Source organism: Amblyraja radiata, chromosome 22 (genome assembly GCF_010909765.2).
Source record: "Amblyraja radiata isolate CabotCenter1 chromosome 22, sAmbRad1.1.pri, whole genome shotgun sequence".
In the NCBI taxonomy this organism is placed as follows: Eukaryota; Metazoa; Chordata; class Chondrichthyes; order Rajiformes; family Rajidae; genus Amblyraja; species Amblyraja radiata.
Window position 1 is genome coordinate 9,714,447 of NC_045977.1, and position 26,654 is coordinate 9,741,100.

General features: G+C 41.9%; 2 protein-coding genes and 1 long non-coding RNA gene across 12 annotated transcripts in view; 2 read left to right on the plus strand and 1 right to left on the minus strand.

Moving 5' to 3' along the window:
- The window catches only part of mapk8ip3 (mitogen-activated protein kinase 8 interacting protein 3), a 187,120-nt gene extending 176,682 nt beyond the window's left edge, over positions 1-10,438 (plus strand). For all 10 annotated transcript variants that reach the window (XM_033040352.1, XM_033040356.1, XM_033040357.1 and 7 more), the window contains 2 exons: positions 841-984; positions 7,430-10,438. In XM_033040352.1, the coding sequence (XP_032896243.1) occupies positions 841-984; positions 7,430-7,545 (260 nt within the window). In that variant the 3' untranslated portion in view covers positions 7,546-10,438. The remainder of the gene's footprint in view (positions 1-840; positions 985-7,429) is intronic.
- A 5,109-nt stretch (positions 10,439-15,547) lies between these two features.
- On the plus strand, positions 15,548-15,831 carry LOC116985558. The gene is made up of 2 exons (XR_004415297.1): positions 15,548-15,670; positions 15,725-15,831. It is a non-coding gene; the product is annotated as an uncharacterized LOC116985558 (long non-coding RNA).
- A 54-nt stretch (positions 15,832-15,885) lies between these two features.
- On the minus strand, positions 15,886-25,541 carry LOC116985557 (nucleoside diphosphate kinase A-like). The gene is made up of 5 exons (XM_033040363.1): positions 25,412-25,541; positions 24,264-24,394; positions 22,287-22,388; positions 18,543-18,655; positions 15,886-17,290 (listed from the first exon to the last, which is right to left on the minus strand). Exons 1-5 carry the CDS (start codon positions 25,455-25,457, stop codon positions 17,173-17,175), a joined length of 510 nt encoding a protein of 169 aa, XP_032896254.1. The 5' UTR covers positions 25,458-25,541; the 3' UTR covers positions 15,886-17,172.
- Positions 25,542-26,654: the final 1,113 nt, after the last annotated feature.

Consider the following 26,654-nt stretch of genomic DNA (forward strand, 5'->3'; position numbering starts at 1 on the left):
TCATACCATAACCCTCCATTCCCTTCTCATCCATATGCCTATCCAATTTATTCTTAAATGATACCAACGAACCTGCCGCCACCACTTCCACTGGAAGCTCATTCCACACCGCTACCACTCTCTGAGTAAAGAAGTTCCCCCTCATGTTACCCCTAAACTTCTGTCCCTTAATTCTGAAGTCATGTCCTCTGGTTTGAATCTTCCCTATTCTCAAAGGGAAAAGCTTGATCACATCAACTCTGTCTATCCCTCTCATCATTTTAAAGACCTCTATCAAGTCCCCCCTTAACCTTCTGCGCTCCAGAGAATAAAGACCTAACTTATTCAACCTATCTCTGTAACTTAGTTGTTGAAACCCAGGCAACATTCTAGTAAATCTCCTCTGTACTCTCTCTATTTTGTTGACATCCTTCCTATAATTGGGCGACCAAAATTGTACACCATACTCCAGATTTGGTCTCACCAATGCCTTGTACAATTTTAACATTACATCCCAGCTTCTATACTCAATGCTCTGATTTATAAAGGCTAGCATACCAAAAGCTTTCTTTACCACCCTATCTATATGAGATTCCACCTTCAAGGAACTATGCACGGTTATTCCCAGATCCCTCTGTTCAACTGTATTCTTCAATTCCCTACCATTTATCATGTACGTCCTATTTTGATTTGTCCTGCCAAGGTGTAAAATCCAACATTGCTCAGAATTCAGCTTCTTCAAACTACCAGAAAAAAAAAAACTTCCTTTGTGTCTTATATTGAACTGAAACGGAGATTGCTGACTTGGAAGCTGTTTTCTTTCATTTTTTTTTTCAATGTATCTGTGGCTTGTTCTGCTAGGTAATGTCCTTGCAACGTTGAATGGCAGCGTGTTGGACAGCCCTACAGAGAATCCAGGACCCACTGCACCTGAGCAGGAAGAGAGGAAACTGCAGCCTGTTTTGGTTCTCAGCGGAGGAGAAGGCTACATTGACTTTAGGATTGGTAAGGCAGACTTGGGTTGCATAAGATAGCACTGAAAAAATATTTAGTTTTCAAGTTATCACTTTTGCTATCTCATTATATTTTCAAATTCCTGTTAAATAATCCAGCCTACACAACCATATTGTCCTAATTTATTCTGCTCTGCTAATTGGGCCAGTTCTTGTTATTCTTTGAAGATAGACACAAAATGTTGGAGTGCATTTACTCCACAGTGAGTTACTCCAGCATTCTGTGTTTATTTTCAATATAAACCAGCATCTGCAGTTCCCACCTACACATTTTGTCTTGCTATCCTTTACTCTCTATCCTCCACATTACGCAGTAACACCTCTCACTTATTGCTAAACTTTACCAATTTTTATTCAGTTGTAATGTTTCATTCTATTTTCAGTAAAATATCCGCAGGCTGGAAAAGAATGCACACCTTGCATTAAGGAGCCATGAAATAAATCCCATTTGCTGATGTTATGTATGGATGGATGTTTGTATCTAATGTCTTTCTGCACTAATTTGACTAAGGAGGAAACATATAATTTCCAGGTCATCATTTGTTGTACTCTTACATGGTAGGGTTTTTTCCAATTTCCTAAGTCTAGGACTAGGGGGTCATAGCCTCAGAATAAAAGGACGTGAGACGAGGAGGAATTTCTTTAGTCAGAGGGAGGTGAATTCATTGCCACAGAAGGCTGTGGAGGCCAAGTCTATGGATATTTTTAAGGCAGATATAGATAGATAGATTCTTGAATGGTATTGGTGTCAGGGGTTATGAGGAGAAGACAGGAGAATGGGGTTAAGAGGGGAAGATAGATCAGCCGTGATTGAATGGCAGAGTAGGCTTGATGGTCCGAATGGCCTAAATCTGCTCCTATAGAAACATAGAAACATAGAAAGTAGGTGCGAGAGTAGACCACCAGGTCCGTCGAGCCCGCACCGCCATTCGCTCATGGCTGAACACTAAACAGACACACTTACCCACAAACAGCAGACACAAGACACAGAACACAAGACACTACCCTCCCCTTTATACCGCTATCACCCCTCTCCACCCCAAGAACCTCGCGATCTCCTGGGGGAGGCAAAAAACCGGATAAAAACCCAGGTCCAATTCGGGAAAAAAATCCGGGAAATTCCTCTCCGACCCCAATCCAGGCGATCGACACTTGTCCAGGAGATCACTCAGGTCTTACTATACTAACCATACCTAGGTCCATATCCCTGCCCTCTCCCCGTAGCCCCTTATCCCCTTGGCAGCTAAAAAAACATCTATTTTAGTCTTAAATATATTTAAAGTTTCTGCTTCCACTGCTCCCTGGGGCAGTGAATTCCATAAATTAACCACCCTCTGGGTGAAGAAGTTCTTCCTCATCTCAGTTTTAAAAGAGCCCCCCCTTATTCTGCAACTATGTCCCCTAGTTCTAGTTTCCCCGATCATTGGGAACATCCTCGGTGCATCCACCCGATCAAGGCCCCTCACGATCTTATATGTTTCAATGAGATCGCCTCTCATTCTTCTAAACTCCAAAGAGTAGAGTTCCAGCCTACTTAACCTTTCCTCATATGTCAATCCCCTCATTGCAGGAATTAATCTTGTAAACCTTCGCTGCACTGCCTCCAGGGCTAGTACATCCTTTCTTAAGTATGGACCCCAGAACTGTACACAGTATTCCAAATGTGGTCTCACTAATACTGTGTACAGCTGCAGCAAGACCTCCGTGTTTTTATACTCAATCCCCCTAGCAATAAAGGCCAAAACTCCATTGGCCTTCCTGATTGCTTGCTGCACCTGCATACTAACTTTTAGTGATTCATGTACTAATACCCCTAGATCCCTTTGCGTTGCATTACAACGCAGCTCCTCCTCATTTAGAAAATAACTTGCCCTATCATTTTTTTTTCCCAAAGTGAATGACTTCACATTTATTAGTATTAAATTTCATCTGCCAAGTTGTTGCCCACTCACCTAGCTTATCTATATCCTTTTGCAGACTCTTCCTATCCTCCTCATCCCCTACTTTTCCTCCCATTTTTGTATCGTCCGCAAATTTTGATATATTACACTTGGTTCCCTCCTCCAAATCATTTATATAAATTGTGAACAACTGGGGTCCCAGCACCGACCCTTGCGGAACCCCGCTAGTTACCGGTTGCCATCCCGAGTATGAACCATTTATCCCCACTCTCTGCTTCCTATTTGTTAGCCAATCCTCTACCCATGCTAATATATTACCCCCAATCCCATAATTTTTTATTTTTAGCAATAGTCTCTTATGTGGCACCTTGTCAAAAGCCTTTTGGAAGTCCAAGTATACCACATCCACCGGTTCCCCTTTATCCACCCGGGTTGTTACTTCCTCAAAGAATTCGAGCAGATTCGTTAAACAGGACTTCCCCTTCACAAAACCATGCTGGTTCTGTCCGATGAAGTCATGTTTATCCAAGTGCCCCGTTAGTGTTTCTTTAATAATTGTCTCTAACATTTTACCCACCACCGATGTTAGACTAACCGGTCTATAGTTACCCGCCTTCTGTTTACTTCCTTTTTTAAATATAGGTGTTACATTGGCCATTTTCCAATCCACTGGGACCGTTCCTGCCTCCAGGGAGTTTTGGAAAATTATCACCAATGCATCCACAATCCCCACCGCTATCTCCCTCAAGACCCTTGGATGTAATCCATCAGGCCCAGGGGATTTATCCTCCTTCAGTCTCATTAATTTCCCTAATACCACCTCCTTGGTGATCTTAATAGTATTTAGCTCCTCCATTCCTACCGCCCCCTGTTTATCCAGCGTTGGAATATTTTTTGTGTCTTCTATGGTGAAGACTGATACAAAATACTCGTTTAATGCCTTTGCCATTTCCATGTTCCCCACCAACAACTCTCCAGTCTCACCCTCCAATGGACCAACGTTCACCTTAGCCACCCTTTTTCTTTTTATATAGCTATAAAAACTCTTACTATTAGTTTTTATGTTGTTCGCTAAATTCCTTTCATAGTCTATTTTCCCCGTCTTAATTAATCTCTTAGTTATTTTTTGCTGACCTTTAAATGCTTCCCAATCCTCTACCCTCCCACTATCTCTGGCTACCTTATATGCCCTTGCCTTCAGCCGAATACTATCCTTTATAGTTTTACTGAGCCATGGCTGACTGTTCTTACCCTTACCCCTTTTTTTCTTCATAGGAATAAATTTTTCTTGAAGGTTATACAGTATACCCTTAAACGTACACCACTGCTCATGTACCGTCTTATTCTTGAGTCTGCTATCCCAGTCAACTTTGATCAGCTCAGTCCTCATACCTTCATAATCCCCCTTATTTAGACTAAGCACCCTAGCCTGAGTTTCAACCTGCTCCCCTTCTATTTGAATATGGAATTCGACCATATTGTGGTCACTTGTTCCCAACGAGTCCCTAACTATGACATTTTTAATTAATCCTGCTTCATTACACAGGACCAGATCCAAGATTGCCTCCCCCCTTGTCGGTTCGGTGACATACTGTTCTAGGAACCCGTCTCTAATACATTCTATAAACTCTTCCTCTAGTCTACCCTGCCCAGTTTGGTTTGCCCAATTAATATGAAAATTGAAGTCCCCCATGATTACAGCAGTTCCCTTTTTACATGCGTCAACTATTTGCAGATTTATGTTCTGACTAACAGCGTCACAGCTATTTGGAGGTCTATAAATTACACCCACTAGTGTTTTTTTCCCCTTATTATTCTCTATCTGTACCCAAGCTGTTTCACTATCCTGATCCTTCAACGCAATATCCTTCCTCTCTATTGCCGTTATTCCCTCCCTTATTAAAAGGGCCACCCCTCCTCCCTTTCTTTCCTGTCTATCTTTCCTAATTGTCGAGTACCCCTCTATATTTAACTCCCAGTCCTGATCTCCTTGCAGCCATGTCTCCGTAATGGCCACGATATCATAACTATATATACTTAATTGCACCGTTAATTCATTTATCTTATTACGAATACTCCGTGCATTTAGATAAAGCACTTTCAGATGATTTTTACTACCCTTCCTTTCCGTTTTTGCCCCTTTTACATCTAGATCTTTATCTTCACAAATTCTGTCTCCTGTCACATTTTGAATTTCCGCTTCCCCACTGATACCCTGCTCTATTTCCTCTACCCCTGCCGTTATTACCCCCCTTGATACCTCCCCCCCGCTACTTAGTTTAAAGACCTCTCTACTGCCCTAGTTATATGATTTGCCAGGACCCCAGTCCCAGCACCGTTCAGGTGAAGTCCGTCCTTACAGAACAGATCCCCCCTGTCCCAGTACTGGTGCCAGTGGCCCAAGAAACCAAACCCATTATTCCCACACCAGTCTTTGAGCCACGCATTTAGCTTTTTAATTTTACGTACCCTCGCCGATTTGGCCCGTGGCTCAGGTAGCAATCCGGAGATCAGTACCCTCGAGGTTCTGCTTTTTAATTTATTCCCTAACTGCTCAAACTCCTTCAGCAGATCCTCCTTCCTCGTCCTTCCTATGTCATTGGTCCCCACATGGACCACGACCACTGGATCCTCCCCCTCCCTCTGCAAATTTCTCTCCAGCATCGCAGAGATATCCTTAACCCTAGCACCGGGTAGGCAACACAGCCTTCGGGACATGTTCTGCTGGCCGCAGAGAACCTTATCTACCCCCCGAATAATACTATCCCCTATCACTACGGCATTTCTTCTAACTCCCCCCTCTTGAATGGCCTCCTGATCCACGGTGCTGCAGCCAGGTTGCTCATCCCTCCCACAGCCCCTGATCCCGTCCTTACATTGAGTAAGAGCCTCGGTCATGCTCGTCAGGGACAAGGGCTGTGGCTCCTGCCACATCTCCTCCTGGTTCCCCCTACCTGCCTCGCTTATGGCCACACCTTCCTTTCCTTGCTCACTGCCTACTGAATTAGTTAAACTGGTCGGTGTGACCATCCCCTGGCACAAAACATCCAGGTAATACTCCCCCTCCCTGATGTACCGCAGCGTATGAAGTTGGGTCTCCAGCTCATCAATGCGGAGCTGGAGTTCCTCTAGCCTCAAACACTTACTGCAGCTGTAGGGATCTTCTACATCAATGGTGTCGACAAATTCCCACATCTCGCAGTATTGGCACATCTCCTGACCGCCCATCTTATATAGGTAATTAACTGGTCCTGTTTAAGAATCCCCTACTGTATTGATACACCCCTTATTTATATAATCCTACCTCCTATAAATGGGAAAGTACTCACCCCAGCCGTAAATTACCTACTGGTTTGGCTGTCTAGTGGTAATTCCGTCCGCTCTTCCTGTCTGGTCCACTGCTCCCTTGCAGTGCGAGGCAAACCTCTTTGCCTCTGTTAGTCTCTGTTAGTCTCTCGAGCCGCGGCTCCGTCCGTCCTCCCTCGGCGACAGCACCTGTGGCACCGCGGTCGTGACGTCCCTTCCGTTCCTGCAGAGCCTTCCTGTCCTGGGCGGAGTCTGCAGCTAACTGTGTGCTCACGTCCGTTAAATCAAACGAACCTTGCTACTGCACACCCCAGGCGAATGGTGAGAAAGGCCTCAATCAGGAAGTGGTGTGCCTCAATCAGTCTCTGCAAGTGGTGTGCCTCAATCAGTCTCTGCAATCTATCATTTATGAACATATAATTGTAACTATAGATCCAAGTCAAGCTTGAGATGGCAGTAACTTGTGTTTGCCCACTGCCAAATCTTCACTGCTGCACCAAACCTTTCCAGTCCATGGGTCTAAATGAGTTTGATAACTTGCCACTATGTCCATCGATTCTGCAAGCAGTGACTAATCTCGAGGTGGTGCAATCCGATGTTTCATCATCTGGCTGCTCTAATTAATTTTTAATAGTTCATTCTGTTAAAGGCCTTTTTCAATTGTCACTGATGTTGATGTTGCAACAACTGAAATAGATTAATATAATTTAAAAAAATGTAAACACCCATATAACTTGCGCAAGTTTGTTAAAATGATTAAATGTAGAAAAAAAGCACATTTTTCCATGTAGGTCAGCCACACTATTCAAATGAATGGGGCAATGTTGAATAAATCAGGTGTGGGAGTTGTGAAAATAAGGAACTGGTTACTCTTTGTATCCAGTCACGCGGTTCAGCACACGTGAGTCCAGCAATCGAGCGGGAGGAAAGATGCGCCAATTCTGACTTCCAGACTGTACTTTCCTGTTCCAATGTGCAGCTGCCAAAGTTTGGAATAGAATTGAAATTAACTAATGTGCAGGGTTTAGGTTTTAGGATAGTTTTGTTTCAATTTTATGTCAATGCGACATTGAACAAAATCTATTCAAATGTAAGTATGGTCATAGGAAGAACATATGCATTTCCATTCCACTTATACCCTTGTGAATTGGAATTAGAATCAACTACTTTCGGCATAGCTGTCTTTTTCTGCTAACATTTTATACTCACGGAACAACTCTCTATGTGCAGGTGATGGTGAAGATGATGAGACCGATGAAAATCAGTCAGATGGAATCAGACCAGCCCTCACTAAAGCAGAAAGAAGTCACATCATTGTCTGGCAGGTGTCCTATGTTCCTGAATAGTATGCCACTACCACAAAACTACTCCCAGATACCCGCAGATCATCTGTATGTATATATAAGATTCCCTGCATTGTACTTGTCCATAAAGAAAGTCGCTGAAAATCTAGAATTTCTGTAGCATTTCCATATCTCCACTTTGGAACTGTTCATTTGTTGAAATTTGCAACAATCCAACACATTTTGGATTCAATTAAAAAATGGAATGTTAAAACAATTAAAAATAGTTAACGCTGGCTTTTCCGAGACTGAAATCTTATTCACTTTAACAAAATTTGTCGCTGTTTAAAGCACTTACCTCTGTAATTAGCCTGTCCTTAAAATATGAAACTAAGAATGCTAGCATAATGCATGTCAGATATTGAAATAATGTCAACTTTCCTGTCTGTTCATTTATGCATCCCTTAAAGGTTGATTTGTGTGTATAAATAGCATTTACTTTTATTTTGTATTGCTTTGTCACCCAAAATGTTTAATGAAAAATCATTGATAATAATGTTCACATTTAAAACAAATCTGTAACATTACTCTTTCTCATGAAGTCCTGCTTCTGTGACAGATCCCAAATAACAGGTAGTGCAACAGGGCTAGAAAGGAGGATAGGAGATTTCAGAAACCAATATTACGGATACATTCAATAAAGTGCAAATATAGACACTGAGAATAGATGTTCCGTTTGTTGAAGGATGCCACATGTTTAGTGACACAGGAAAGTTTAACTATTTTTATTCGGAAACCTTCAACCACCAATTTTTACCTATCCATTCATTCATTCATTATTATAAGCAGCTCTGGAAAGATTAGTATTTCTTTAGGGAGAAAAGTGCATTCACTTTTAAAAAGGGTTTCTGTATATGCTCAGTGGAGTAAATTCTCACCGGACTTCATTGTAGCTGTCAGCGTTCTAGTTGGCAAAGGAAGGATTTGGTAAAACCTGCTAGCTCTCAGTTTAAGGTGTAACAATATCTGAAAATGGATAGAAAAATATGGAATTTCAACTGGATGCATTCTTATTCATTTCTGGATGCCTTTGATTTGTGCAAAAAATTCTGGAGATGCCATTAATTTTATAAATGCTTATCTCCTTCAAGTAACTTTTGATCAGTGAATTTCCTTTCCTTTCTCTAAGTGACTATATTTCTGACGGGATAAATAGGAGGGTTAACAGGAATGAAATAAAATCAAGATCATTGATAGTATCGTTTTCTGGAAGGGTTCCTATTCTGAACTGCTTGAAGATAGTTGGAAACTTGTGTTCCAAGATTATAGCAAATGAATTGAGTTGACCAGGACCTGAGCCCTCTGGAAGTACATTCATTGACTTAGGAACATAGGAAGATATTTCAGTATTCATCATCCATTTTCACCATTTACCAAACTACACAGTGAATCTTCATGAATGTCCAGTATTAAACCATTAAGATACTATTTGCTTTGAAGCTATTTGGTGTGCTCTCAAGACAAAGCAGAGCACATCCAAAAGTGCTTTTGGTCAGGGATTTCTACCAATGCCAAAAGTTGCATCCTGTAGCTTATGCTAACTTAATTAAAATGTCCTGGGATATATACAGTGCAGTCCTTATTAAGATTTTGTGGTGTTTGTCTACTCCAGTATAATGTAAAACTAATTTTGATTTAGAAAGGCTGGTAACTTCATTATAGGGTTTGGTCACCTTCCTCAGATTCAAATTTAAGATTTAAAAAGAGCATGTGAAAGTGCGAATTGTGAGTAATTTGTCAAAAAGGAGCACTTGGAAGCAAGTGTCATTTCGTAGTCCCTTTTATTTTACAATCTTAAATATTGTTAGATTGTGTGCAATTTTTTGGAAATGTGGAAAGGGAGAGAATGTCAAAGAGCCAACCAGACCACTGCTAACCAAAGCACTGATTGCAGTTGCAATGTAGAATGTGCGTTTACCTCTAGGGTGAAGGACTGCAGGAGCAGTTAAAATGCAGGGGACAACATGGATTAAGAATGAAAGACAAAACAGTTAATGTGAAGAATAATAAGTTTTCAGTTTCCATCTGAGCCAAATGGGTATATTAAGAATTATATACAAGAACTGAGTGCCTACAATAACCTCCACACATTAATGTAGGCATGTTGGATACAGTTGAACGTTTGAATGTCAAGTTAAAAAGATTCTGTTTTAATATCCTGGAGTATGTTATAAATGTTAGTGAAATCAAAGCCTTTTCATATTGTAATTCATTCTTTGTATGTCCATATAACATACCACTTTCAGAGTATTCCAAACCGACATCTCGGTGTAATGTGTAATAATTAAGGTTATTTTGACCAGTAACCTGTCATTTTCATTGTTTGGACAAAAGGTGTAAGCAGGAATGAATACATTTTGAATGAGCTGACAAAGTACAGCAATGGGAACTGATAGGGGAAACAAAATCACTGACAGATGGGCGAAAATCTGTCTGCTTTTCTTCAGAAGAACTTGTATTTACTGACACATGGCAGGGTGAGATGAATAATGCTGGTTTGGAAATCAGCAAATATGACTTTTTTTCTGGCCACATGAGTGCATTATATTTGAAACGTATCTGGTTGTCACCTTGATTAGGCGGTCATTTTACTAAGTCTATAGATCTCAGGACTTCCAGACCATGTCCTCTGCCAGTAGCAATTTGAGGTTCTTCTCATCATGTAAAGTAGCTCCTGTGTATTACAGTCTTGAGAAAATGATACTACTGTCTGAACACTGCTGCTTCACAGCAGAGTCCTGTACAAAATGCTGCTTCGTGTATAATGAAAAGGTCAGATTGGATGTACAGAGAGGGTTGGCTGATGTAAGGATACGATCTGAGCTGATTTCCCTGTGCAATGTAATTTAACTTAACAAGTAACTGTTCCATATGTAATAAACATTCACATCATAAATCACTTGTTGCAGTCTTTATTTATAAATTGAAAAATGTGCCAAGTTTAAAACTTGTTACAACAAGCCTGTGCAGAGAAAAAAAGCTTTATGTGCTTACTTCTACCTCATATTATTGACACCCACTAACTTCGCATGATGGTCTATATATTACTAACACAGGATGTTGAATACTTCAGGTCAACTATAGAAAAGATCAGCAATTGTGGATTACTTACTGAGCAGACCAGTGAACATAGAAACATAGAAATTAGGTGCAGGAGTAGGCCATTCGGCCCTTCGAGCCTGCACCGCCATTCAATATGATCATGGCTGATCATCCAACTCAGTATCCCGTACCTGCCTTCTCTCCATACCCTCTGATCCCCTTAGCCACAAGGGCCACATCTAACTCCCTCTTAAATATAGCCAATGAACTGGCCTCAACTACCCTCTGTGGCAGAGAGTTCCAGAGATTCACCACTCTCTGTGTGAAAAAAGTTTTTCTCATCTCGTTATGAAAGGATTTCCCCCTTATCCTTAAGCTGTGACCCCTTATCCTGGACTTCCCCAACATCGGGAACAATCTTCCTGCATCTAGCCTGTCCAACCCCCTTAAGAATTTTGTAAGTTTCTATAAGATATCCTCTCAATCTCCTAAATTCTAGAGAGTATAAACCAAGTCTATCCAGTCTTTCTTCATAAGACAGTCCTGACATCCCAGGTAATCAGTCTGGTGAACCTTCTCTGCACTCCCTCTATGGCAATAATGTCCTTCCTCAGATTTGGAGACCAAAACTGTACGCAATACTCCAGGTGTGGTCTCACCAAGACCATGTACAACTGCAGTAGAACCTCCCTGCTCCTATACTCAAATCCTTTTGCTATGAAAGCTAACATACCATTCGCTTTCTTCACTGCCTGCTGCACCTGCATGCCTACTTTCAATGTGTTCAAAAGGGAAAGGAGGTTGTAAAACTGTCTCCGGAGAGAGGAGGAGAACTTCTTCAAAGTAGGCATACCTTGAGGAGATATCGCAGTGGAGTAGACAAAGTGTTCAAAAGGGATGAGGAGTCTGAAGAAGGGTTTCGGCCCGAAACGTCGCCTATTTCCTTCGCTCCATAGATGCTGCTGCACCCGCTGAGTTTCCCCAGCAATTTTGTGTACCTTGCCTACTTTCAATGACTGGTGTACCATGACACCCAGGTCTCGCTGCATCTCCCCTTTTCCTAATCGGCCACCATTTAGATAATAGTCTGCTTTCCTGTTTTTGCCTCCAAAATGGATAACCTCACATTTATCCACATTATACTGCATCTGCCAAACATTTGCCCACTCACCCAGCCTATCCAAGTCACCTTGCTGTCTCCTAGCATCCTCCTCACAGCTAACACTGCCCCCCAGCTTAGTGTCATCCGCAAACTTGGAGATATTGCCTTCAATTCCCTCATCCAGATCATTAATATATATTATAAATAGCTGGGGTCCCAGCACTGAGCCATGCGGTACCCCACTAGTCACTGCCCGCCATTGTGAAAAGGACCCGTTTACTCCTACTCTTTGCTTCCTGTTTGCCAGCCAGTTCTCTATCCACATCAATACTGAACCCCCAATGCCGTGTGCTTTAAGTTTGTATACTAATCTCTTATGTGGGACCTTGTCGAAAGCCTTCTGGAAGTCCAGATACACCACATCCACTGGTTCTCCCCTATCCACGCTACTAGTTACATCCTCGAAAAATTCTATAAGATTCGTCAGACATGATTTACCTTTCGTAAATCCATGCTGACTTTGTCCAATGATTTCACCACTTTCCAAATGTGCTGCTATCCCATCTTTAATAACTGACTCTAGCAGTTTCCCCACTACTGGTTAAATTAACTGGTCTGTAATTCCCCGTTTTCTCTCTCCCTCCCTTCTTAAAAAGTGGGGTTACGTTTGCTACCCGCCAATCCTCAGGAACTACTCCAGAATCTAAAGAGTTCTGAAAGATTATTACTAATGCATCCACTATTTCTGGAGCTACTTCCTTAAGTACTCTGGGATGCAGCCTATCTGGCCCTGGGGATTTATTGGCCTTTAATCCATTCAATTTACCCAACACCACTTCCCGACTAACCTGGATTTCACTCAATTCCTCCAACTCCTTTGACCCGCGGTCCCCTGCTATTTCCGGCAGATTATTTATGTCTTCCTTAGTGAAGACGGAACCAAAGTAGTTATTCAATTGGTCTGCCATATCCTTGTTCCCCATGATCAACTCACCTGTTTCTGACTGCAAGGGACCTACATTTGTTTTAACTAATCTTTCTTTTCACATATCTATAAAAACGTTTGCAGTCAGTTTTTATGTTCCCTGCCAGTTTTCTTTCATAATCTATTTTTCCTTTCCTAATTAAGCCCTTTGTCCTCCTCTGCTGGTCTCTGAATTTCTCCCAGTCCTCTGGTATGCTGCTTTTTCTGGCTAATTTGTACGCATCATCCTTCGCTTTGATACTATCCCTGATTTCCCTTGTTATCCACGGATGCACTACCTTCCCCGATTTATTCTTTTCCCAAACTGGGATGAACAATTTTTGTAGTTCATCCGTGCAGTCTTTAAATGTCTTCCATTGCATATCCACCGTCAACCCTTTTAGAATTAATTGCCAGTCAATCTTGGCCAATTCACGTCTCATACCCTCAAAGTTACCTTTCTTTAAGTTCAGAACCATTGTTTCTGAATTAACAATGTCACTCTCCATCCTAATGAAGAACTCAACCATATTATGGTCACTCAAGGGGGCCCGTACAACAAGACTGCTAACTAACCCTTCCTCATTACTCAATACCCAGTCTAAAATAGCCTGCTCTCTCGTTGGTTCCTCTACATGTTGATTTAGATAACTATCCCGCATACATTGTCATATATTAACACCCTTCTTATTACGATCAGCCAGTTGAGGTTGCTCCACACAGATTAAAGTTAAAAAAATGGTGCATTTTCAGTTGTTTTGTTCAATAGGCTAAAACTTGATTCTTTGAAGATTATATATTACTAGAACAAGTGGGACCCGTTGGGTCTCATCCCCCAACGCGGGCAGGGGCAGGCGCGCGGTGTCACGGGAGAGCTGCTCCCCAAATGCAGTATTGCACCACCCACCCATAGGTCCCAATACTCACCACTCCCTAGATAGGGAGGGGGCTAGAGAGAGGGAGGGGGGTAGAGAGGTGGAGGTGGTAGAGAGATAGAGGGAGGGGAGTAGAGAGGGAGGGGGAGTGGGGTAGAGAGGGAGAGGAGCAGAGAGGGAAGGGGGTAGAGACCCCAGCCCATCTCCCTTATCCTCCTCCTCTCCCATTCCCTGCCCCAGCACCTACCCAGGTCGTAGAGCAGTGCCAGGGCCTGGAACTCGGTCTGGTTCTTGTACTTGTGCCGGCCCTGGCTGTAGACCCTGGCCCGCCGCTTGGGCTGCAGGCCAGGCCCTGACTTAATCTCTGGGCTCGTCCCTGACCCCAGACCCAGGCTGGTCCTTGGTTCCACCTGCGGCTTCTTTCTCAGCTCCGGTCACGGCCCCATCCCAAGCCCCGGGCTCGGCCCTCACTCCAGCACCAGCACCAGGCCCGACTGCGACTGGGACAGGCAAAGGTGGTGGGGGGGGGGGGGGGGGGGGGGTTTCCAGAACATTCCAGCGTGGTGCCCATTGTGACATCACTCGGTTTTTTTTTTGCCTAGTCGGTGAGTTTGGGCTGTTTTCTAACTTCGGGAATATAGGTGGAAATGCAACGGGAAGATGTTTATCGCCTCCACTGGAAAAAAAAGTGAGTAGAATGTGTGAAAATGGGAAGGCTGTGGCCTAGCATTTGGAAGAAAATAGGAATTAACCAGATTGTGCCCAGATCTCTCTCACACACACAAGTTTTTGTAATATAGATTCCAGGGACATATTTTAATTGTCCATATTTCACTGCTCTTTTACAAAGAAAATTATCTTACCTGCTTGTAATATTGAGTTATTTACTTACATGTTGCCAACAATATACAAGGAAATGCCCATAGAATAAAGTGCCTAGATTAATAAGGCTATCTTTTATTCAGACCCCATGAGCAACATTAAAAACTACTTTCCTCGTTGCATGATACATTAAAAGATGCTTGGTCAGCTCACTGGAATTTAACATTACAAGCAAATTCTGACCATCAGGCAGGGTAAAGAAAAGGTCATTTGTACCTCTTCTTGACGTATGTATTGCAGCTCTTGGAACTAGACTTTAAATTTACCAATTTTTGGTTAACTGGACTTTTATCTGGATTTGTTTCTGGTGTGTAAAGTACAGGCAGGGGTTAAACAAGGGATCCATTCCTGAGAGACTGCAGGCTGGAATCTTGTCAGAAATGTCTGATTCCCGCAGTAACCCATATAGTATCACTTGACATATACCTGGTATACTTTCATTGAATAATCACCATAATCCTACCAGCAATTGAATACATTGTGTTGAGTTATTAGTAAATATCAAAACACTTTTAGTGTTACTAGTTTGAAAAATACTTCAAAATTGTTCAGAAGAATTTCCAAAAAATTGATTTCCACAGGATATTTGTAACCTGGGAAGCCCACGTAAATGGTACCTTAAACACACACCATCATAGTAATTCCCTGTGTTTTTTACCCCTCCCTCTTTAAACAAAGAAAATTGCATCAACAAAGGTCTTTAACAACAGAGAACTGTGGCACCAAGAGGATTCATGGTTTTGGTGCATGCATATCCCATCTTTAGCACTGAAAGAGTACACACCTGTGATTCCTCACAGTAAAGTCTGGACTCGTGATCTGAAGCAAATGTACTGCGCTATTCTGCATTCTCCTTCAGTGAAAGACCCTGAGGCAAGTTTTCTAACAGCTCACCTAGTTTCACCTCTTCACACTATTCCTTTCCCACGTACATAAAAATGTTTATCACAAAAATTAAAAAATGTTCCTGTGGGAAACTTCAACCTGCACTATGTACATTTTCCATTTTGATCAGCAGAAAAAGTATCAAACTGACATTCTCTAATAATCAGTTGTAGAAAAACTCTTGATTTATAGTTACCGGTAGTTCCAATTTTAATCTTATAGTTTAAGTATTCGTTTCTCCCTTACCTGGAACTGGCCAATGGAATTTACAACCCATGCTACAAAATTTAATGTTCCAACAATAAGCTTGTACAAAATGAATTGAATTTGAGTTCCCAAAGTGTGCCTACATTTTAGTGTCCAGCAATACGTTTCAGGGTCAATAAACAATAGGTGCAGGAGCAGGCCATTTGGCCCTTCGAGCCAGCACAGGTCCAGTCCTCTGTGTTGATCTTTTAATCTTCTGGCATTTTCCCCTTTACAAAACTTAGTTTATATTCATAATCAACATTGCATGAATCACTGTTTATATTTGCATTAAAAAAAAAGCAGTTTAATGCATGTCCAGGCACTGAACAAATTCCTAAAAACCATATTTTGCTTTTTTAAAAATTATATCAATGAATAAAGAATTTCTATTAATAAAATGGCACAGGTAACATAGAAATAAATATGCTCAGACTCAGATGGTCCAAATGATACATCAACAAGGCTGCTGACAAAAAACCTTTGGGGGAAAAAAAACATGGAGAGGAACAATTTCCCCAATTCATTTAAAGGTTTTCATTTCATGCAACACTTTTATATTGCATAATATTTTAGTTTCATCTTTTAACAAATATTACCAAATTACAGTATAAATTTAAACACGTTTATTAACGAAGAACTGGCCATGAATCTCCTGTGAAAATTCAGCATAATACATTTAAGACATAGGTCTAGTCTATCCTCTCAGGATAATGCTGCCTTGTTAACGGCTTCATGGATTGTTAACAATTTCCTTTTCTACAGCCAGTTGCATAATATTAACATTGCAGATAGATCAAGGACAATGATTGGAAGTTTTATAGAATCCTTTTCACTGAATTTCACCTGCACTCAATCAAAACTCAGTCACACCAAGTGCAAACACCCTTTAGATGCATAGTCAGACAGACTACAGGAAAAACATACTGAAGTATCATCAACAAGAAGCAGCAACATTGTTTAATTCAGTCATATAATTTACTAGGAAGAGAATGGGCCAAGTTCAACTCCCAGCCACTTCTCTAGAACTACTATGCCTCAAGGTTTTGACATAATGGAGTCCAGAATTTTTAAACATTGATTGCAATTAAATAGCATTCTGCATCTGACCTGCCTACATCTGGACTCATTTCTGCAGTCCAGTTGCAGATTATTGATCCATCCTATACTATGAAATAGCATGCAATTTTGGTCAATTGGTCACCGATGAATTGAAGCATGCTTTGATATTTTTTGTGTCATGTAAGAAAATTCTCACCAGAAATAAACCACCTCACACTTATAGTGTCCATATTACAGCAGCAACACTTTAAAGGTTATTTCAATATTAAAACAAAAACAGAAATACTTGGGACCAAGAAAAACAGAAAATGCACCAAGGATAAACAGCAAATGTGAATGTTTCAATTCTAGGATCAAATAAAAACTTTGTTTTCCTCTAAAATTCAATTTGATCAACCAGAGGGAACAGAATTTTAAAGTAATTAATTTCAAAAGAATTTACATAGAAAGAATGAAAATCTCAATGGTGCATAGGTTTACTGCAGTCAGTCACAGTGTGTGTTCTGTAGCAATGATATTTCCGTACTGATGGGCTTCTTCCTGAGCAAAGGCTTTGTTTTAAAAAGTCTGGTTTATTCATACATCCAGTCAACAGCACAATCATTCCAACAAACTAGCTCCTCAGGGCTGAACCAGAGCGAGATTTCACGGATGGCACTCTCCACTGAATCACTGCCATGGATTACATTCCTGCAGCACGACAAAATAAACAAACTGGGTTAAATGCTCAAGAGGTTCGAGACACAACACTGCATTCAAATGAAGATTGCAAAAGCATCGTTACCACTCTAAACCGATATTCAATTATTTCCCGCAAAAGCATTTCAAACTTACATTTCCAGTTAAAATTCATTACAAAATTAGATCCCACTTTCTCAGCCACACATTTAGAAATGTGGGGATTAATCAAATGGAGTTCCTTTGAGTAAGTACACCATCAGTTCTGTACCTTACCCCTGACCTTAGAGAAACTGATATTTTGCAGTGGTTCAAAGAAGTCTGAAGCTTCATGAAAATAATGAAGCCATCTTTTTCAAAGCAGCATCTTTCATTATGATAAAATGCCTACCAGATTACATACTAAAATGTTTTTTTTGTTCTTAAAAGGAATCTTCTGCATAGGCTAGAGGTATATCTTCAGTTACTGCCACATGACAAGCATCATAAAAGCAGACATAAAAACGTTAGCCTGAACTAGGCAGTAACACTTCTCTCCCTCTATAGCTGTGTGGAGGTTACAGATTCCAGTGTGAAGACAGACCCCGCACTTCCACTCAATCTATAGTGTAGTTTCCAAATGCGCAGAATTTATGCTGCAGTTTGTCTCTGACTTGCACAAGATTAAACTAATATGTTCTGCAATTTTTTCAGCTGAATGGAGAATAGCCGGTTCAATTTACACAGAAATCAGTTTAATTTAATATTTAATTATCAATACTTTTAGTATAAAACTAGGCCAATTTAAAAAAAAATTATAATTAAAATTTAACATGGATAATTAAATATTGTCAATGTAATTTGTGCATAATTTCTGAATGTTTTGTGAATGGCAGAGACTTTCATAAACCCAAGAGAATGTTCAAACTCAATATTCAAGACAAATATGGGGCAGTTTGCTAGAAAGGCCCTTTGCTAGCTCTTGTCGATCAGCTGATGGTGAACTTAGCAATAGAAGTCTATGCTCATATTCTTGCTAAGAGTAAATTCAGTGAACGAAACGAGTAAAGAGAACAGATAGCACACTCCTTGGATGCTATAGGCCATTAATGATTGATTACAGAAACCACTCCATATGATTTCATACAAAATGTCTTACACTAATTAATTAATTGCAAGCTTACTTAAAAAAAGTAATGAAGATTTCCTAACAGAATTCTATGTAACAAAGAATTACCTGTTTTCGATAAATGTCTATTTTTAAACCAAACATGTGAGTACCCACCTGCTCACTTCAATACAGAAGTCCCCTCTGATGGTACCTGGTGCTGAGTCTGCAGGGTTGGTTTCTCCCAACATAGCACGAGTGGTTTTAACAACACTTAATCCTTGCCATACCTGAAATGTCAAAGCACCATTCAGCAGCAATACCGCGTGGCATAATCTTGAAGAGTAAACCACAGCATTTTATAAAAACTAGTTGTACCCATGAGGAGTTATTTCTCAGTGGTGATTTAGAGAATAAAAACATTAAAACGCTGGAACTATTCTACAGCGAAACAGGATTTGAACAGAGAGAAACACCAACTCTCTTTCCCTCCACTGCCCAATGCTGAATATTTCCAAATTATTTCCACTTCCATTTTTAATTATAATTCCCTACATTTGCAGAATTCTGCTTCAGCTTTAGCAATCTGCTATCCCTGATGATGTTGCTGTACACACATTTTTTAATGTGAATTCCAAAGAGGATGTCCATAACCATAACCCAAAGTATTACACACTGAGTTTATTTGGGTCCAATAAATAGAACCAGTGATAAGATGAACAAATAACTAGTTTAATGTCACTTTATACAAATGTAAATCAAACTATATTGAGTGCTCATTTTTAAAATACTTTTCCAGATGCTGTTCGCTGGGATAGCCTATAGTAGCCCGTGTGAGTAGCCCGTTATTTAATGCCCATTGTTTAATCTCAGAGAATATTATTAAATTGTTGAATCGTGTAAAATATCATACATGGCTAATCCTCTCTTCACACACTCTCGTCATTATATTTTCCAGCATGGATCATTGGGTTAGATAAATAATTTTTACTGATTATTTTCTTTCCAGTTTCAAGATGTTTGTCATTTGCATCAATGATTTGGATGATAACATACAGGGCAAGATTAGCAAGTTTGCTGATGATGCAAAAATGAGTGGTTTTGCAGATAGTGAAGAAGGTTGTGAACAATTGCAGCAGGATCTGGATCGATTGGCCCGGTGGGCGGAGGAATGGTTGATGGAATAAAATACAGAGAAGTGCGAGGTGTTGCATTTTGGGACGTCGAACAAGGGCAGGACCTACACAGTAAATGGTAGGCCTCTGCGTAGTGTTGTAGAGCAGAGGGATCTAGGAATACAGGTGTATGATTCCTTGAATGTCGAATTGCAGGTGGATAAGATGGTCAAAAAGGCCTATTGCATTTTGGTCTTCATCAATCAGAGTATTGAGTATAAAAGTTGGGAGGTCATGTTGCAGTTGTATAAGACTTTGGTGAGACGCATTTAGATTATTCTGAAGAAGGGTTTCGGCCCAAAACATTGCCTATTTCCTTCGCTCCATAGATGCTGCTGCACCCGCTGAGTTTCTCCAGCACTTTTGTCTACTTTAGAATATTCTGTTCAGTTCTGGGCACTGTGTTATAAGAAAGATATTATCAAGCTTGAAAGGGTTCAGAAAAGATTTACGAGGATGTTGCCAGGACTAGAGTGTGTGAGCTATAGGGAGAGGTTGAGTAGGCTGGGACTCTATTCCATGGTGCGCAGGAGGATGAGGTGTACAAAAATCTTATAGAGGTGTACAAAATCATGAGAGGAATAGATCGGGTAAGTGCACAAAGTCTCCTGCCCAAAGTTGGGGAATAGAGGACCAGAGGACATAGTTTCAAGATGAAGGGGAAAAGATTTAATAGGAATCCAAGGGGTAACTTTTTCCACACAAAGGGTGGCGGGTGTATGGAACAAGCTGCCAGAGGAGGTCATTGAGGCTGGGATTCTCCCATCAATTACGAAACAGTTAGGCAGACACATGGATAGGACAGTGTGGAGGGATATGGACCAAGCACAGGCAAGTGGGACTAGTGTAGCTGGGACATTGTTGGCCGGTGCGGGCATGTTGGGTCGAAGGGCCTGTTTCCACACTGTATCATTCTATGACTGTAGTCTGTTAATTTTTCACTTGTGAAGATCAATGTTTATTATGTTTCCATGCTGTATCTTTCAATCAATTAGTCACATGTTTATCACCTGAGCTGCTTAGGTAACCCAACACTAATCTTCAATCATTTATTATACTTCCAAAATTTGGATTTAAAACCTTTATTCACGTGACAAGAACAAATGTTCTTTGTTTTAAAGTTTCCAATAAATGGACATTGAAGAAATCACAAATATTTCCATGGTACATGAGGCTATCATTATTACCCCAAAATTGCAATATTATTCAGTAATAATATTGCACTGTGTGGCTAGGTTCAGCTCCAACTCAATAATTAAGTTTGCTGATGACACTGTGGTGGTGGGCCTGATCTCAGACAACGACGAGAAGGCCTACCGGGAGGAGGTGGCTGATCTAGCACTCTGGTGCCAGGATAACAGCCTCCTCTTGAACATCAAAAAAACTAAGGAGCTGATCATGGACTTTAGGAGGGCACATCATCCGAGGACGTACACTCCATTGAGGATAAATGGGGATCCTGTGGATAGGGTGAACTGTTTTAAATATCTGGGAGTCCACATCTCCGAGGATATGACATGGGCATCACACGCCTCAGCACTCGTGAGTAAGGCAAGGCAGGGCCTTTACCACCTCAGGCAATTGAGGAAATTCAGAGTGTCTCCGAGGATCCTCCAGTGCTTCTACGCAGCTGCGGTGGAAAGCATCTTGTCTGGGAACATCACCATCTGGTTTGGGAATTGCTCTGCCAAGGACAAGAAGGCTCTGCAGAGAGTAGTGCGTTCGGCCGAACGCACTATGGGAACTTCACTCGCCCCCCTGCAGGAACTATACATCAGGAGGTGCAACTCCAGAGCCAACAATATCATGAGAGACCCCTTCCACCCCTGCAACGGTCTGTTCCAGCTGCTACGGTCAGGCAAACGCCTCCGTTGCCATGCGGTGAGAACGGAGAGGTTGAGAAGGAGTTTCTTCCCAGAGGCCATTCGGACTGTAAACGCCTATCTCACCAGGGACTAACTCTACTGAACGTTTTTCCTTCCATTATTTATTATGTAAAAGAATATGTGTGTTATGATTGTGTTTATAGTTTGTTTGGTTGTTTGTCTTTTGGCACAAAAGTCCGCGAGCATTGCCACTTTCATTTCACGGCACATCTCGTATGTGTATGTGACAAATAAACTTGACTTGACTTGACTAATACTACCCGATTCCTACAATTTGCTAGCAACTTCTCAATCACAGCCAGATTATCAATGAGGGGCAATAAAAAAGTCTTCCATTTTATCCTCAGCGAATTTAAACCCGTCCTAACAATTAAGATTATTTTTTGCAGTTCATAAGAATTGACTATCATGTCATTGACAGAAGGTGCAGCTACAGAAAAGACAGCCAACTGCTTGTGTTATCTTAATATGTGTAATATACATAGGAGAAAGACACCATTCAGGGTGGCACGGTGGTGCAGTAGTGGAGTTGCTGCCTTACAGCGCTGGAGACTCGGGGTCAATCGTGACTACGGGTGCTGTCTGTACGGAGTTTGTACGTTCTCCCCGTGACTGTGGGTTTTCTCTGAGTTCTTTGGTTTCCTCCCACATTTCAAAGACATACAGGTTTGTAGGTTAATTGGCTAGGTATAAGTGTAAATTGGCCCGAGTGTGTGTAGGATAGTGTTATTGTGTGGGGATCGCCGGTCCGTGCAGACTCGGTAGGCCAAAGGGCTTGTTACCGTGCTGTATCTCTAATCTAAACCATATAATATTGTATGAATGGATCATACTATACACTTGTGGCAGCTTTAACATACCATTGTGACCAAGGGGCCAGAAGACATGTATTTCACCAAACTATTATAGAAAGGCTTCTCCTTAAGTTCAATGTAGTGCTCTTTCAGCAAGTCTTCTGAAGCCTAAATTGAAAAAGGAATAAATATACAGTTACTTAAATTATAAGATTTTATTCTGTTAAACACTGATATATATATATATATATATAGATAGGGTATCAAAAACAAGATACAGATTTATGGCGAAAGGAAAGAATTTTATAGGGAATTGGAGGATATTTGGATATAACTGGAACATACAACCAGAGGTACAATCATTACACTTAAGAAACATTTAGAAAGGATATTGACAGTGTAAGCAATTTGGATTAGTTCAGCTGAGTAAAAAAGTTGACATGGACGTGGTGAGGAGCTGAAAAAGAGCCCATTTCAATGCTGCATGATTTTTATGATTATGACACCAAAAGTGCATCAACTGGACTTGTTTCATTAATGTACAAGTTGTCAAGTCTTTCCTGGTCTTAGCAAAGGTCATTTTGACTTACATACCCTAAGTAATTGGATATGTCTCATGAATGCACTTGGTTTTCAAGAGAATTTATGGGAATTAAATTCAGAGCTCAAAAATAAGAAAGGTTTTATGTCAATCCAGTTGAAGGATGTGTTGGCTCTGGAGAGGGTCCAGAGGAAGATTACAAGAATGATCCCAGGAATGAGTAGTTAACCTATGATGAACATTGTTGGCACTGGGCCTGTCCTCGCTGGAGTTTAGAAGAATGAGGGGGAACCTCATTGAAACATACAGAATAGCGAAAGGCTTGGATAGAGTGGATGTGGAGAGGATGTTTCCACTTGTGGGAAAGTCAAGGACTAGAGGTCATAGCCTCAGAATTAAAGGGCGTTCTTTTAGGAAGGAGATGAGGGGAAATCTCTTAAATCAGAGGGTGGCGAATCTGTGGAATTATTTGCCACAGACGGCTGCTGAGGCCAAGTCAGTGGATATTTTTAAGTCAGAGATGGATAGATTTGTACAGGTGTAGAAACATAGAAAATAGGTGCAGGAGGAGGCCATTCGGCCCATTCATTGCGATCATATCTGATCGTCCCCAATCAATAACCCGTGCCTGCCTTCTCACCATATCCCTTGAAATCCACTAGCCCCTAGAGCTCTATCTAACTCTCTCTTAAATCCTCTAACTCTCTCTTAAATCCTCTAACTCTCTTAAATCCTCTAACTCTCTCTTAAATGTCATAGGTTATGGGGAGAAGGCAGGAGGATGGGGTTAGGAGGGAGAGATAGATCAGCCATGATTGAATGGCTGAGTAGACTTGATGGGCCGAATGGCCTAATTCTACTCTGATCACTTATGACTTTATGACATACAAAAATGTTTCAATCCATCACTCATTCACAACATGGGCAAACTCTCTTGTTGCAGCATGCTAATTAGCTTTTTCTCATGTGACTACAAAAGGATCAATTTTTTTGTCTCTTAAGGAAAGTTTACGAAAAAGTATTAAATATGTTGAAACTTAGGCCTCACATTACCATATTTGCAGAAATAACCAAACTACTTTTCATCTTGTTTAAGGAATCAGAAAATGACATTCTTTGGAGGTGATCTCTACCACTTTGAATGAGCACTTTATTGATAATAATGATAAAGTATCAATAATTTAAGATAGCTATATATGCAAAAAGGTACAACGGTTCCCAGTGCGTGGGGACCGCTGAATGTGTGGGTAAGGGGGAAACAAAGGAGGACTGTGTGGGGGAACCACCATGAGGAGGGTGAGAACAAAGGAGGACCTGGCGTGGGTTATTTTGTAACTTTGTCACCACCCTTTTTGTGGCGACTCTTTACATACCTTGGGTGTGCAAAACAAAGAATATCACTGTGACTTGTCACACGTGACAATAAAGTATTATTTATTCATTCACTTGTTCTGCATAATTATACTTCATAGGAAAAGAAACGCACATCTGAAGCATCATACCTTCATAATTTTCATCCCAACCAGTTTAAATCCTTTCTTCTCAAACCTCCGTATGATTTCTCCAACCAAACGGCGCTGAACTCCATCTGGTTTGATAGCTACAAAGGTACGCTCATATATTCCAGTCATTACTAAAAAATAAACAAAGATTTGAAAGTGAATTCTTGCCTTTCTATAATCACGTTTCACAACTTAGTTTCCTACCTATTAGAAGACGTAGAAAATAGGCAATTCAGCCCTTCGAGCCAAAAATTATTCCATTTCTATTTTGGCCTGTTTGACTAGACTGCAATTTGGCAATCATTAAGGTATACAGGAATAGGACTGCACCATTCAGTCCACAACTTTGCCCCACCATTGAATTAGGTCATGCACTTCAATTCCATTTATTTATCCTTTGTGCGTAATTATTTTGATTTATTGATTAATGGACTAGGGTCAACTCTGGATTTGTAATCACCAACTTGCCCCGATTGTAATCACCAACTTGCCCTTGACCTGATTGATTTAGTTGATAATTTCAGAGGTCAATTAAGAATTAACCACGTTGGTTGAACTGATGTCCTTTATAGACCAGAGCAAGCAAACACACAAAAGGACATGAGGGAATCAAGTCATTTTTTATGCCAATTCAGTCACCATTACTGACGCCAGGATTGTTTTCCCGGTTACTTAATTTATATCATGCAGAGATCATGGTGTGTTTCAAATTCGTGGCCAGGGATTAATAATCTTTCGGATACAAATCCAATAATTTATTTACTATACTATCAATTTCTGGTTTTAAATTTTCACTTAATCCAGCCCATAACTTCTGTGGGAGACAATGCCTGATTTCCAGTCCTTTGTGTAATCGAGTGCTTTCTGAGATTATCCTTTTGAACGCGAGTACTTTCACATTTAACTTTGATTTTCAGGTTACACCCATCATTTTGTGAAGTAAATGCATAACACTGCCCCGGTGTGCTGAACAGTAACGCCTGCCTGTGCAGGTGCAGGTGCAGTGGGAGTCCCAGTCATTCACTGCCTCCACAAGCACTGCAGAGAGATGCAGGGAACGAGGGAGACGTAACACTGTTCCGGTCCCGGCTCCAGTCCAGCATAGGGCTGCCAAGCGCCCTTCATTCACCCTCATTGCCCCCTCTCACCCATCTGGAACATGTAGGCAAAGAAGCCCAACGCTACACAGAGCATCCTGTCCACGCCCGCAATGTCCGCCAACACCTGGCAGCGGCAGCGGTCACACGCTGACGGGGACGCGCACGCACCAACAGACCGGCCGACGTGAGGACGCGCTGCGGCCGGACAGAACCACGTGACCGCCAGACGTGGGAGGGGAGGGAGAAGCACGTGACCTCCAGCCGCAGGCAAGAGCGGAGCCACGTGACCGCCATCATCCCTGGCGACGAAGAGGCACGTGACCTCCGACCCCGGGCGGGGGCAGAACCACGTGACCTCCGACCCCGGGCGTGGGCAGAACCACGAGGCCGCAGCCGGCTGTAGATCAATCACCATATTACCGATCTGATCCATGCCTGGTTTTACTATATTGCTGATCCATGATCCATGATCCATGATCCATGCCGGGTATTCACAATGTCATCTTGTGATATGCGGTTAGCTGGGCAAGAGAGTAGGTTTTCATAAGGATTTAAAACTACGCGGAAGCTTTCGTGTAGTCTCTGACTTCTATATGGACACTAGACCGTGCAGACCACTTGGGTCTGATTCCCCCAACGCAACATTGCGCCACTCACGCATAGCCCCCAACTGCACAGGCGCGGATCATTTCACCTCATCCCCCAGCACCCTCCTCCTCCTCTTCACCCTCCCTCTTCAATCCCTAGAGAGGGAGGGGTGGTAGAAGGGGAGGGGCAGAGAGGGGGAGGGCAGAGAGGGAGGGAGGCAGGGAGGGGGGGAGAGAGTGAGGGGGATGGGGTAGAGAGGGATGGGGTGGAGAGGGGTATAGAGGGAGTGGGATGGGAAGGGTAGAGGGAGGGGATAGAGTAGATGGGAGGGAGGGTAGAGAGGGTGAGGGATGGAGGCGGTAGAGAGGGAAGGGGTAGAGAGGGAGGGGGTAGAGAGGGTGGGAGTGAGGGTAGATAGGGACGGGGCATCTCCCTCCTCCACCCCTCCCCATCTCCCTCCACCACACCCCATCTCCCTCTACTGCCCCACTCCCATCCCATTCCTCACCCCATCTCCCTCCTCCTCATTTCCTTCATCCTCCTCCCCTCACTCCCATTCCCTGCACCATGTACTACCCAGGTCGTAGAGCAGCCCAGGGGCCTGGAACTGGGCCTGGTTCTCGTACTCAACCCAGCCCTGGCTGTCAACCCAGGCTCGTCCTTGGTTCCAGCTGCAGCCTCCAGCCATCAGCTCGGCGGCTGC

Bases quoted from the DNA above. Each gene is read 5' to 3' on its own strand.
- LOC116985557 (XM_033040363.1), bottom strand. From the start codon at position 25,457: ATGCTCTGTGTAGCGTTGGGCTTCTTTGCCTACATGTTCCAGATGG. The intron at 22,389-24,263 runs GTATGATGCTTC...TTTTCAATTTAG, and splicing joins TTGGGATGAAAATTATGAAG to GCTTCAGAAGACTTGCTGAA. The intron at 18,656-22,286 runs GTATGTTAAAGC...TTGACATTTCAG, and splicing joins CTGGCCCCTTGGTCACAATG to GTATGGCAAGGATTAAGTGT.